A 14173-nucleotide genomic window follows, 5' to 3' on the forward strand; every position below is an offset into this window, starting at 1 on the left:
TGGATTTATATCGGGTCACAATATAATGCAGTACAATACAAAATTAATAGTATTATAATGATACTTCTTGGTAAACCCAATGCAAACTGTCTGCCAGATGATAACGATAATGTGCGTGCGTAGGATGAGTTATTTTCATCATAAATTTTCATTAATGAAAATGAAAATTTTGTTATATTTTTCATTAATGAAAATGAAAATTTGGTTATATTTTTCATTAATGAAAATGAAAATTTTGTTATATTTTTCATTATGTTTTCATGCAGACCGTACCATTGTCAAGGATTTCTGAGTCAAGAAAGAATCCCTTATATAATACATAGTGTAAAGTGATTATACAGGGTGAATCAGAAATAGACACTAAGACGAGTAAAAATGTCCAATGAACGTATCCAGTTATGGACGATTGAAGAAAATCTTCAAAGTATGAAAAAAAAAATAGATTTTTTGAAACCGAATTACCAAAATACACCCTTAGGGGGAACATAGTACCATGTTATAGAGGAATGTGGACAGTGTTGAGCCATTCTTATTTATTGTTAGCTGCCGATTTTTGATAACCGATTAGGACGTTTTACCCGATTCTCAATTTCTTCCAGAGGCCAACTTTTCAACTCCGCGCAATACATTATTGGCTTTCGTTGCACAATTTAAAGAACACTTAATCCTTCGTATAGACCGATTACATAAATTTCAGTAGACGCGCGATGTACTACCTTGATCAAAAAGTTTTAGGACTTTATTCATAAAATCAAAAATACAAATTTATTCGTCCAAATCGATATGGTCCCCTTCAAAGTAGTCCCCATTGACTGCAATGCACTTGCGCCAGCGCTTGATCCAATCCTCGAAACACCGCTGGTACTCAATTTTCGGTATGTCCATCAGAGCCGTCTTCGATTTTGTCATGACCTCCTCTCGGGTACTGTAACGCGTTCCGCGAAGCGGTTTTTTAATTCGGTTGAACAGAAAAAAGTCGCAGGGAGCCAGATCTGGTGAATTTGAAGGCTGCTGGATAGTGTTCGTGTTGTTTTTCGTCAAAAACTCGCGGATAAGGATCGCATTGTGCGCCGGTGCGTTATCGTGGTGCAAAATCCACGAGTTGTTTGCCCACAAATCTGGCCTTTTTTGACGAATTGCTTCGCGCAAACGTCTCAAAACGCCCAAATAATATTCTTTGTTGACTGTCTGTTTTTCTGGCAAGAATTCTTGATGCACAACACCATTGTAATCCATGAAAACCGTGAGCATCGCCTTCTTTCTTGACTGAAAACGACGTGGTTTTTTCGGTCTCGGCTCTTCCGGTGCACGCCATTCACTCGCTTGATGTCTGGATTGTGTGTCATACTCATAAATCCACGTCTCATCTCCAGTGATGATACGTTTAATAAATGTTAGGTCGGATTCGGCCTTGGAAATCATGTCTTTCGCGATTTCAACGCGGTCCTTTTTTTGCATGAAATTGAGGTCTTTCGGCACCAGTTTTGCAGCGACACGTCTGAGGCCTGTGGCGGCACTACCCACGCTTGCCACCAGAGGGAAACTCACCACCAACCGTTTCCCGCAAGTTCCCGTACCTGCTCCGATCACTATATATACGACCTCTTACCGATCTTCCAATGTCCCGGCGTATAAGGCAGGGCCTGCTAGGATGCCTTACTGACGAGTCCACTAGCAGGCGCCCGGGATGAAACGCTTATCCCCACTTCCTTATATTTCCGTTCGCTCCTTCCTCACATACTTTAATTTAGCGCCGCCAAAGGCCCAAATCACACTAACCAAAACGTCTTGAACGGATCCATAAGCAATGTTCAAGTCCTCTGCCAGCTCTCTGATGGTCAATTTGCGGTTTTCGGACAACATTTCTTGAATTTTATCGATGTTTTCATCGGTTTTCGACGTTGTCGGCCTGCCACTGCGTTTGTCATCCTCGACCGACTCACGACCACTTCTGAAGCGTTCGTGCCATCGAAAAACATTTGATCTCGAAAGAGTATCGTTGCCGAAACACTTCTCCAACATATCCAAGGTCTGCGGACCGTTAAATCCGTTTTTTACACAAAATTTAATGCAAACTCGTTGATGCTCAAATGATGCCATTTTCAAAATCGAAGACACGAACAAAGGAGATGTGCTCAGTACAACGTAACTTTTACAAATATCAAGCTATGATGCTGAAATTGGAAGGAAGTGTTAATGACAGATATGGTAACCTAACAAAAAAAAAAAAGAAACAATCGGGTGATTGACAGCGACACACGGGGGGCAGTCCTAGAACTTTTTGATCAAGGTAGTTGTTTAAATCATAGTTGTTTAAATCAACCGAGCAACAATACGTATACGTACAGTGTCGTACGTTTAAATAATTGTTCACGGTTCAAATGTTCACGAATCGCAGAAAGGGGAACAATGAGTAATTATAGTACAATTTATTTTGAATTTAGATTCGATTACTTATCAATTTTATTTCGGAACTTCGCAATCTTGAAAATCGAACCAATTTGCATCGTTTTCGTAGAATTTTGCTTCGACTAGCAAATATTATTATCAATCCCGTTCCTCGCAAAGAAACGAACCATACGATATCGTTCGAGCAAGAACATTTTTGATTCACCATTGTACTGGGTTGTTCGGAAAGTCATTTCGTTTTTTCTTTTTTCGGTGGAAAAGGGAACACGATTTTTTTAGAGCGTATAAACATTTTATTAAATTATATATCCTCCATTTTGGAAAACGAAACGACTGTTTCCGAACAACCTAGTACAAAGATTTAATTTACCTCTCGACTCAAGGAACAGTATCGCTTGTAAACCATATTAACCTGGCGAGTTAGTCGCGACGACAGTATGGTCGGTTCTAGGATTCACCCTTTTAATCAGCAGATCGTCCCTCGAGCGATACCTCGAACGAAATATCAGTTTCTCTTTTTTCCGGAAATTGAAGAGCTCAGCATGTTCGAAACATACCGAAATATTCGTCACCGAATCCGCGATACGATTGTCGGGGGAAATCCGATAGGTGGTCTGTTCTAGAGCGAACACATTTGATCTCCGATCGTCGGGACGAGTAATCACTAGCCAGCCGAAAGCATTCGGGGCAGGTTTTTTTATTCAACTGTCGAACGATTCGAGACGAGTTTTTGAAGTTTCAACGCACAAACGTAGGCGTTATCGCAAACATCACCTGTTACCGGTAATTCGGAAATATCAATATTAAACCGGCAGCCGATACGAAAGGACCCGAATATAACTAAAATTTTAAATAAAACTCGACTCGAATAACGACGTCCTTCAAAATTTCTATCGAATTCATAAATAAATTGAACAACAAAATCGATCGTTTTATATACCGGCTCGCTCGGAAAGTCATTTCGTTTTTTCATTGGTGAAAACGAAACACGAATTTTTCAGAGCGTGTAAACATTTTATTAAATTACATATTCTCCATTTTGGAAAACGAAATCACTTTCCGAACGACCTAATGTAATAGACTATGTTAATTTCGGATGATTATGGTTAATTAATTTCAAGAGACTGTATTAATTTTAAACCCAATATAATTTATATATGTGTGCTATATTGTTGAAGAACCAGCGACAACGTCGCCCGGGTGCAACAAACGAAAGCATAGTGGGTGCATCGAAGAATCGAACGGAGAACTATCGTTCGTTAGCGATAAACAAATGCTAATCGCGGTAGCGTGGTTTATTGCAACGTGTGTGTAACACGTTCTGTATCTTATTTGGAATTTTTCGTAAACTTGATCGTATCTTGGCCCATCCCAATTGACCACCTCTCTGTGGGCACCAGCGTCCGATAAAAATCGGAGGGACGATAATAACTGATAAAACCACAATGTGTTCCGTGTTGCTCTGGTTGACCGTCAGATATCCGCGTTAGTCCTCGATACGGTAGTTAACGATGTTAAATCTTCTCTTGTATATACTAATATTAGGTAAGACTACCATTGTTTATATCGCGAGACGATTGTTCCCCAACATAGATTGTCAATTGGCTTTGACGGCACCTAAGGACGAGGATCTGAATTCGGTCGACGATATAGACAAGGTAACGCGTCACATTTTGTTGTAACAAAGTGACGAAAATTTAAAAATCGAACCTCGTGTATCCACCGTTTCGATTGTACTTTCGTCGATGGTGCTTTACATCCGTTGGATCGGGTCATCGGTTAAACGTAATGGTTGTTCGTACGAAGCGACGAAGCTTGTAAAACCAATCGATCGTTCGAATAAACTCTATTCGCGAAATTAGGATAGTCGCTTAATCGGGCGAGATCGTTCCGGTTTCTGACGTGTCCCAATTAACTGAAATCCACTTTGTGCGAAAGTACTATCGAATTAGGTAAACCCTATCGCCTCTGTGTAGATCGTTCGATCCGTCGCGTGTATTTTTTTTTGTTTTTTTTTTTTTAATTCGCCGTACACTTTACGTTCGGTTTTGCGTCATTGGTAAATAAAACATTTCGGTGACGAATCGGTGAAAGAGTATTGAAACAATACAAACGTATGCGTCGATTCGCGAGTTGCACGAGATAAAGTTCAATAACGAATCTATTCTTATCACTTTGATAATCCCTTAAACGAGACGATGACTCACAAATGAAGCGTTTATCTTTGTACAGCTTGCATTGAAATAATTCGATAGAGATTAGAAAAGAATAGTTGATTTCTACTCGGGTATCGCGTTCTTATTCTTCTATTTAGATTCTTCAACCATGAAAGTTTATTGCACGTAACGCTATTTAACGACAATTTTCCATTCTTAGTTATTCGAAATACCTTTCTACAACGAAACGATGAATCTCAGTCGAGAGTATTGGCCATTAATTGATTTATCAATGATTTGTACGATACATCAGAGTTGGTATCTTCAATTCTTCTATTTAGATTCTTCAACCGTGAAAGTTTACTGCACTTAACGCTATTTAACGACAATTTTCCATTCTTAGTTATTCGAAATACCTTTCTACAACGAAACGATGAATCTCAGTCGAGAGTATTGACCATTGATTGATTTGTACGATACATCAGCGATCGTTAATTCTCATCGAATTAAATTCAGGTTCCAATTGTTACAGAATTGCGGGGAACTAGGTCATGGTCAGCGAATCCATGAACCTGGTAGCGTTTAATTGTACTCAGGAGAATCCAATATTCTTAGAACAAAATCCTTGATTTTCAGTGTTCCACGAAGAAGAAGAGACGACACGATGAGGTCGATGCTACCATAATATTCGGTACTTACGCGGCAAAGGACGAGCACGAATCAAGGTAAATGTGACGTTGCTACGTTAAGAGCTTCAAATATATAACAAAAATAAATTAAGAAAAAAAAAAAAAACTTGAATATTTACGTAATTGCACGTAACTACTACGATAGTTTATTACTTTAACCTCTTCGTCGACTCGTGTTAAGAAAATCGGACCAAATATAAGAACTATGAATTGAATTTTGAATTTTATCGAACGACAAAACTTACCGAACAACCTATTATAATAGACAAAATATTGGGTTGTTCAGAAAGGCATTTCGTTTTTTTTTGATGAAAATGAAACACGATATTTTTTAGAGTGTACAAACATTTTCTTAAATTATATATTTTCTATTTTGGAAAACGAAATGACTTTCCAAACGATCTAATATAATAGACTATATTAATTTCGGACGATTATGGTTAATCAATTTCCATAGACTATATTAATTTCGCGTGATTATGGTTAATCAATTTCCATAGACTATATTAATTTCGCGTGATTATGGTTAATCAATTTCCATAGACTATATTAATTTCGGATGATTATGGTTAATTAATTTCCATAGACTATATTAATTTCGGATGATTATGGTTAATTAATTTCCATAGACTATATTAATTTCGGATGATTATGGTTAATTAATATCCTAGTATAATGTAACGTAACAGAAAGCTTGATTTTTAACATTCCGAGGCTCGACTACCTCCTTAACGAACGACGGATCAAATCATTGCGCGAAGCCATCGTTCAACCGTGAACACGATGACTGATCAATTCCGTTTGATCGGTGTTTCCTAACAATTCTGTCTTCCTTGATCTTCTCGAGTCTTGTAAACCGTTCACGTGGAAGCAATTGCTCGATCGAATTAAGCAAAGAATGAAATCAAAACGAAAAAGGAAAACAATCGAGCTTGAATCTTCGAGGGATTGATTTCACCCCTTCGGAGTGAATTCAGGGAGCGATAGAGCAGCGTGTTGTTTATCGAGATACCATCTACAGATATCCAAACTTTCATCGTTTTTTAAATATCCGTCGTTGAAAATAATCTCTCGTACTTGATAGAGTAAATCGGACACCGGTGAAAATTTCTTGCAACTTTACAGTACTAACAATGTTATATTCAGGGAACTCATTGGTCTACGGAATTTTTACATTCTAATCCGGAGTATTACCAAAGAATCAAATCCACAGCTTCGAGAGCTCGGGATTTTGTAATCAAATTATCCGGGTACATTAAAAATCTCGATACTTAAATAATATTATATTCTAGAGTTTCTTTATCCAGGTTGGCCAATAGTGTCCATTGTGTCTTAGATCTCTAATTTTCTTTCGAAACTCGTTAAGAAAATTTACACGCAATTTTGCTCGTACCAACATCTTGTTTTCGTACTACTATATGTACACTACACAGGGTGTCTCTGCATTCGTGGTGCGATCGTAAAAAAATCCTCGTAGAAAGATAAATCGAAAGTATTTCCTATTTACGGAATAAAATGTTTGCACGTATGACTGTGTTTCCAAATAACGTTTCTTTGTGTAACAGAGTAAGGTTGCCCGTTAAGTTACCAGTCCACAAAGACGCGTTTGTTTACAACATGAATCACAAGGAACGTGGAAAATGCGTGATATTGAATCACGATTCCTTCGATGAAAATGTTCCGAAACGGGACGGCTCCGACGCCGACGTGGAGGCTATAAAAAGGACTTTCGAGATGTTGGACTTCACGGTGGTGGCGCATCAGAATCTTAATTTCATCGAGATCAGCACGGAGATCGAAAATCGTACGTGTTTTCTTGTGAATCAGATGCTTCGAATATTATTTATAAACGAATGAACCGACGATCGGTAAACTTTGGCGAATTGATCGTTACACTTTGGCGAATTTTACAACGATCGAGAACGATTCGATTTTTCTTTCGTTGTCGGACAGTGAACGCGATACTAGGTCACCGAAGTTCACGGGTAAAGATCGCTACCTAAAATCGTGACTCGTTTTTTTTTTTTTCGTGGTACCGCGAACGATGATAATTCGTCGTCATCGAATTGTACGTTTGCAGTTAGCAAGGAGGACCACAGCGAGAGAGATTGTATCTGCGTTTTCATATTGTCACACGGTTCGCGCAATGGATTGATACACGCGAAGGATCAACTTTACCCTTTGGACACAATCTCGTCGTTGTTTACCGCGGAAAACTGTTTCACGCTCGCCGGCAAACCGAAGCTCTTCTTCATCCAGGTAAATTGCCGAGGGAAAGAAAAAAAATGATTTAAGTTTGAAGCTTTCAAGTTTTATTTTTCTTTTTTCTTTAATTTTAATTTTAATTCCTTTTTTTTTATATGTGTGTAAAATAATAATATATAAATAAAATATACATAATAAATGAAAAAAGAAATATATATATATAAATAAAAAATATATAAATAAAATGTATATAATTAAAATATACATAATAAATGAAATATATATATATATATATATATATATCTAAATAAAATATATATAATAAATAAAAAAAAATATATAAATAGGATATATATATATTTTTTTTTGCCCATCACTGTTTCTTCTTTGCTCTTTCGATTACATGTAATTGCTCAATGATTCATCTAATTACTCGTAGGCTTGCAGAGGTAGTGGCTTGGATGGTGGTATCGGAGTACGTTCGACATCTTTTTCGGAAACAGATTCGGCTGTTGCCACTGTAAATTATAAGATTCCTACTCACGCGGACTTTCTGTTCGGTTACAGTACAGTGGAAGGTAAAATTACTGTTGAATGTAAAATCAATCCAATCAGAGATCGGGTCAAATTTTATTCGAATAAAAGACGATGACTAGAACCAATCTATAGCAATTTTTTCAACCGCGTGGATAAATACTAGATTGTTCGATAAGTTTTGTCGTTCGATGAAACTTATTGAACAGTATAGTACTAGGTCGCTATACTGATAAAACTTATCGAACAATCTATTATGTATCCGTTCATTGTGCAATATTTAATTCTGTAATTCAAATTCAAATTTTTATTTGACAAGCAACCGGATGAAAAGTTTTCAATCGTTATTCGAAATTTTTGTCCGGATTAAAATTTTGCCCATCTTTCGATTGTCGGACCGAAGCCAAAATTGAAACTTAATTAATAAGCGAAGCTCATCGATCAAGAATTTTTCGATCAAGATTTTATACTATGAAATTATATTTTTTATCCTATCTGTTGAAAGAGTTATTTGCGTGGGAGAAACTCTTTCAAACGTACGTCTATTGGAAGCTTGTAAGTGAGAACTCTAAACTTTCGATTGAAATGCTTTCCAAAAAATCAGCACCCAAATTTGTGTACATCACAATCGTAACTTTCGTCGATCGTTCGACCGAATATTTCCGAAGTGAGAACAATGATACAATAAATGTAATTTAAGTTCAAAATATTTTCAAGGCGGACAATGATATATCGTACAAATTGGATCTTTAGTTTTTCTTTAGGATCTTTAGTTTTTCTCTTTTTAAGTTTTGGAGTAATTATACTTAATAGATGCACAAAAGTTTACCAAATTGCTCGTGTTCAAGGGTTCTTGAGTATTGATTATATTCGGACCAAGGGTGATGGAAAAATTCTACTTTTCATAGTACTGCAGGTTCAGTTTTGCTTCGATCCGACTATAAAGTTTACTCGCATAATGTGATTCACTATATGTCTGCATTGTTACATTGTTAAAGGTTTCAAATCATGGCGGGACCCGATTAACGGCTCATGGTATATACAGGTTTTGTGCAAGACTTTGGAGACACATTGGGAACAATTTGACTTGATGAAAATATTAACCATAACTGCTCGCGAGATCGCTACCGAATACGAGAGTTACCACGATAACGTGCACGAGAGAGGTCAGAAGCAAATCCCTACTTTGATTTCAATGTTGACCAGAGAAATCATCTTCTCTAAAAAGAACACGTAGAGACTTATTATACGGAGCAACGAGACTGTTAATTCGACGATGCGACAATTCTTTGTTAATTTATCGTGGTTAAATTAACGAGAACGTGAATCAACGAGAAGATGTACCGGAAGAAGAAGGTGACTCTTTTGTCCAGATATCTGAAACAGAGACGAACAAAATTTTATGCAAATAATAGACGACAGATAAAAATAGCTTGCAGTAACTTGTACGTTCGGTCGGGTAACTCGGTTGAATTATCGTTAATACGAAATTAAATATTAGTTCATTCTTAGCACTATTTTCATCCAGAATAGAATTCTGCTCGCCACAGTTTCAGAATCTACTTCTTTAGAATCTTAAACTTTTTATACTATAGATATTTTAAGCTTCGCGAGAACCGTCAAGACTGCTGGTAATGGAAAATTTACCAAACGTGTAATATTCGAGATGTCCTAATGGAATAAAAAAAAAACCCCTTTCATTTTGAATAAATTCGAAGCCTCTAATATTTCGTTACCGTAGTCGCGAAAATCGAATCAAAATTTCGCGCGAAATAAATATCGGTACGTTAGTTCCTTCCAATAGTGAGCGTAAAATTGTCTACCATTGTTCAATAACTTACCATTGTTTTGATGTTGTTTAGAAGACACCTTGGATCGGATTTAACGAAACGAATTCACAGCACGATTCAAGAAACAAAGTATCGAGTAGTCGTCCAAGTTTAGGTTTACCTTAGATTTTCTATCGAACGCGTTTCGACAATGAAAATCGTTCGTTCAAACGTTTCTTCGTTTTCCCTCACGTGGGATCGTACCGTAGCGATAAATGTACGAGAGCGCGTTAATAGCTTAATTTTCTTCGTCGCGACCCACGTAGCGGTGCACCGCAATTTCAAGTAGATAATTCCTCGCGTGTCGTTACGAATAGTTCACGCGTATCACGATACAGTCGTTGATTCGACTGTGACTTAACGAGCTCGACGTGGGATTCGCGGGAGATCTCACGGATTTTCCGTCCGGTGTTTAAACATTAAGCGAGCCGGAGCTTGAACGAACACGCGCAGCGACGTGTATTCTTTTAGATTAATATTTCTTTCAGTATTTCCATACGGGGCGTTTTGAAAGCGGAGCCCGCTTTTCGCAGATATTTCGACGAAGAAGTAAAGCGAAGGCATTCAACTTCAAGTTCCTTCGGGTCGTGGTTCACCCGTGGAGATTTTTCTAAGCGAGCTCCCGGCTATGCTGGGAAAACAGAATCGGAATGGAAATTCTCCGCAATCCCGAGAATCGAGTCTAATTTTATTCACGTGGAATTACACGCGGAAGAGGGTTCCCCGTACACGCGTGTACAAGCTTTCGGCTACGGATGTCTCGTTTTGATCAAATTGTCGCACTCGCGAGAGTGTACTGTGACTTGGTTCGCTACAGAGGAACGTACTCTCGGTGATCCATCGTGTCGTTCGCGAAGCTTTAATCACGGTCGAATCAAAACGGAGAATTTTCGTACAACAATACGATCGACGATACGATCAACGAGTCGTTGTTACTGTTACGAATTCCTCGATATCTAATTTCAACGAATGGTTTCGTAACCACGAACCACCCGGAATAGTGCATCCCGATTACCAAGCTCGAATTCGACGAACCCCCTCCCGATAAGACTTGCTCCGAAAACTAACCGTGTGAAACTTTTCAGCCCGTACTATTCTTTAAGATAACAACATGTATGTAAACCCACCAAGCTCTCGAATAAGCCAGTCTACATTTTGAAGTCTACCTGTCGCTACGTCGTTACGCTATCCGTTTCGACCCGTCGTTTCTCAAGTCCGAATAATTTTCAAGTAAAGTTCTCAGATTCGGTGATTAGGAGTGCGACTCGAATCCTTCACCGATAAGTGACAGTTTGGAGTTTGTCCCGTCACATTATCCACGACTATAGATCACCGTTTTAATTCTTCGTTCGGATTCTTCGTTTCTCTTTCTTCTCTATCGTGAACGCGACGTCGAGACGAAGTATCGGAGAATGAGAATTAATCGCGTTAGAAGTTTAATATCGAAGATCGAGTTGAATAAACATCGTTAGGGAAACTCGAGCGAAAGAAGAAGATTTCCATCGAATTAATATTCGGTGGTGGGGCTGTCTATGTAAATACGAGAAAATGGGTCCTGGGGTGTAGTTTCTTTTCCCTGGATCGCGGAGAATAACTTCCGCGGGATTATCAACAGTACGGAATTGTTTATCTCGTGGAATATTTTTTTTTTATACCGAAGTACAACTTCGTTTCCCCTTCAACGTTCCCGGTAAAGATCGTTCACCGTTCCTCTTGAACATCACGGTGGCGCCACTTCATCTTGATCTATAATTTCATGCGCCTCTTCTGTTTCCCGCTCCCCCTCCCTCGCCTCTCGCCCCCCTCCTCTTCCACTCGGTTTTTTTCCACCCCGATCTTCGCTCGACGCAACATTTTCCGTGGATCCTCTCGAGCACTTGTTCCTGCTCGATCTCCCATCAGTATTTAATTGGCTCTCGGTCCCGAACTCCCGTCTACGCTTCGAAATGAAAAAAAGCACGTTAACTTTAAACAAGCGATAGTCGACGTAGCGCCAATTACGGCTGGTTAAAAAATGCCCGCTTTTGCGAGAGATCGTGGATCCGGATCGAAACTCGCGCCGCGATACACTTTGGCTACGGTGCGTGTGTCTACGTACTTCGCGTAGAACGATATAGAATTTTCGGGTCGTCGTTTCGGTGAGTTTGTAAACGATTTTTGGAACGTATCTAACTGAGTACGATTCCGTAACTGTGATACGAGTACGCGACAAATGAACGAGGAAGAGTATCACGGTTGCACACGGTACTTGCGAAACGATAAGATTTCGATTTGCGAACGATACGAGGACGAAAGTTTGAGTACCTGTGACGAGTGAAAATTCTAAAGAAGTATCGTATATGTGAGTGAACAGCAAATCGTAGGTGTGCTGGACAAGTGACTCGCGAAGAATCGATTACGCACTTGCCGGGGAAGAGTGTTCTTCGATCGCGAGTTACTTCGGTAGGATTCGTAAAAAAAAACAGTGGAAAAGAAATTTACGTCGCGATAGTAATTACGTTAGAAGTACCGTCAAGGGACTTGCGATTGTTGAATGCTTTGGTTTCGAATCGGTCGACGACTACTCGCGGAACCCTGGCGGCAAGTTTCGGAAGTAGTTGCAAGTGACTCGCGGTGAAACGATGCACGGTACGCGAGTTGCTCGACGAGAACTTGCACAGAAGAATCGCAATGAGAGATTCGTGACGGTAAATCAATCGATGAGAACGTACAAAGGATTTGCTGCACAAGTGTTTACGATGCAAGTAATTCAATCAATACTTGCGGAAGACTCGCGAGAAGAGTTGAAAAAGACTTGAAGAAGACTTGAAAAAGACTTGCAGCTGTTGTTAGAGGTTCTGTGACTTCCATCTCGGAAGTTTCCAGATGGTGTTTCCACCAAGGTTATTCTCGTGATAGGCAACGATCATCGTCGTCGAACTGATTCAAATTATCCCTCTTGTGGGCAATGAAGATTGGTTCAATGCGGACGCAACGTAATTGCTGCTATTAGAGAGCCATTCGTTTCGTCTTCGCTGAGTATTTTAACGCGCAGCAAATTGATTGGTTCGTTAAATGGATAAAGGGACGAGACTGAACGTTCTACCTAAAAAGCTTCGAAGAACGTTTTTGCACCTACGAACAGTTGGTGGGAAAGAATTGGGATTCAAATTTGCAAATTTGAATCGATAACAACAGGTACAGTCTAAATAGAATCGTTAGCAGCACTATTTGGTGTTTGAAATTCGAAAATTAAATCGAAATCGAATAATCGTTAATATCTCATCGAATAGTTGCATAATTTTAATCTTTCGTTTGAAACTTCGATCGAACGATCAGAACTTAATTTTCCGCGCGCTTCTTGAAATCGATCGAGCTTACAGAAATATATCTTATTACTCACCCGATGCTCTGGAAAATCCTGTTTTCACCGGGACAGTTCTGCCGTGCAGCCGTAAACGCAAGAAAATCGAATATCCTAGCCGAGCATTCACACGTCCCATTAAGTCGAGCATTCACCACCGAGTTCGCAAAGCCGCTTGACAAACATATCCCCGCAGACTTATCCCCAACGTAGGTTCTACGTTTCTCCGTGAACAGCTAATAAAGCGCGTCACAATATATCAACGCGTCCAATCTACAATGCATTAATCATCTCAGTGTTTCACGTTTCACGCCCGGCAGAACAGCGGCTGGTGTTGCCACGTATCCTTCATTTTCCCCTAAATCGGTATTGTAAACACGCCCCATGGAAAATTCTTTTATTTCTTCCCAGTCGATCGGCTCCCCAATGTTCGAAGATCGTTACTCGGCGCAAAACTATTGCAACAATTTTTCTATCGCGCGTGGAAGATAATTCGGTAATCGTGCAACTTACCGAGTTTCAAGGGTCTGAAAGTACACTGGAGGGGAGAGGTCGTCGATAATTCCGGAGAAAAAAGTATTCTTCGCTCGCTTTATTCCCTTTCGAGATATATTGGGTTGCTCGGAAAGTAATTTCGTTTTCCAATATGGAGAATATGTAATTTGATAAAATGTTTACACACTCTGAAAAATCGTGTTTCATTTTCACCAAAAAAAAAAACTTTCCGAACAATCCAATACTATCTCACATTCGTAAGATTTGAGATATATTGTCTTACTATCGTAAGATTTGGGACCCACCAATGAAACTTACGTACGGAACGGTAATGTACTTTTCGAAGAACTAAACTCGAACATTGTTCGACAAAGAATACTTTTCCTCGTGTCGTTCTCCTTTTTAGGAGGCAGAGAGCATATTAGCGCAGGTTTGCGTGAAAGGCCGATAGATGGAGCGGGTAATCGAACGTTGTGGTGGGGGTAATCCCTCGATGGCCTTGAGCAGCCAGTC

General features: G+C 39.2%; 1 protein-coding gene across 1 annotated transcript; it reads left to right on the plus strand.

Moving 5' to 3' along the window:
* The first annotated feature begins 3854 nt into the window (after nt 1–3854).
* On the plus strand, nt 3855–9673 carry LOC143144943 (caspase-1). Its single transcript, XM_076307825.1, has 7 exons — nt 3855–3894; nt 3955–4067; nt 5202–5290; nt 6820–7058; nt 7335–7513; nt 7899–8037; nt 8992–9673. The coding sequence occupies exons 1-7, from the start codon at nt 3855–3857 to the stop codon at nt 9228–9230; spliced, it is 1038 nt and encodes a 345-aa protein (XP_076163940.1). The 3' UTR covers nt 9231–9673.
* The last annotated feature ends 4500 nt before the right edge of the window (nt 9674–14173 follow it).

The sequence above is a fragment of the Ptiloglossa arizonensis genome, chromosome 3 (genome assembly GCF_051014685.1).
Source record: "Ptiloglossa arizonensis isolate GNS036 chromosome 3, iyPtiAriz1_principal, whole genome shotgun sequence".
NCBI lineage: Eukaryota > Metazoa > Arthropoda > Insecta > Hymenoptera > Colletidae > Ptiloglossa > Ptiloglossa arizonensis.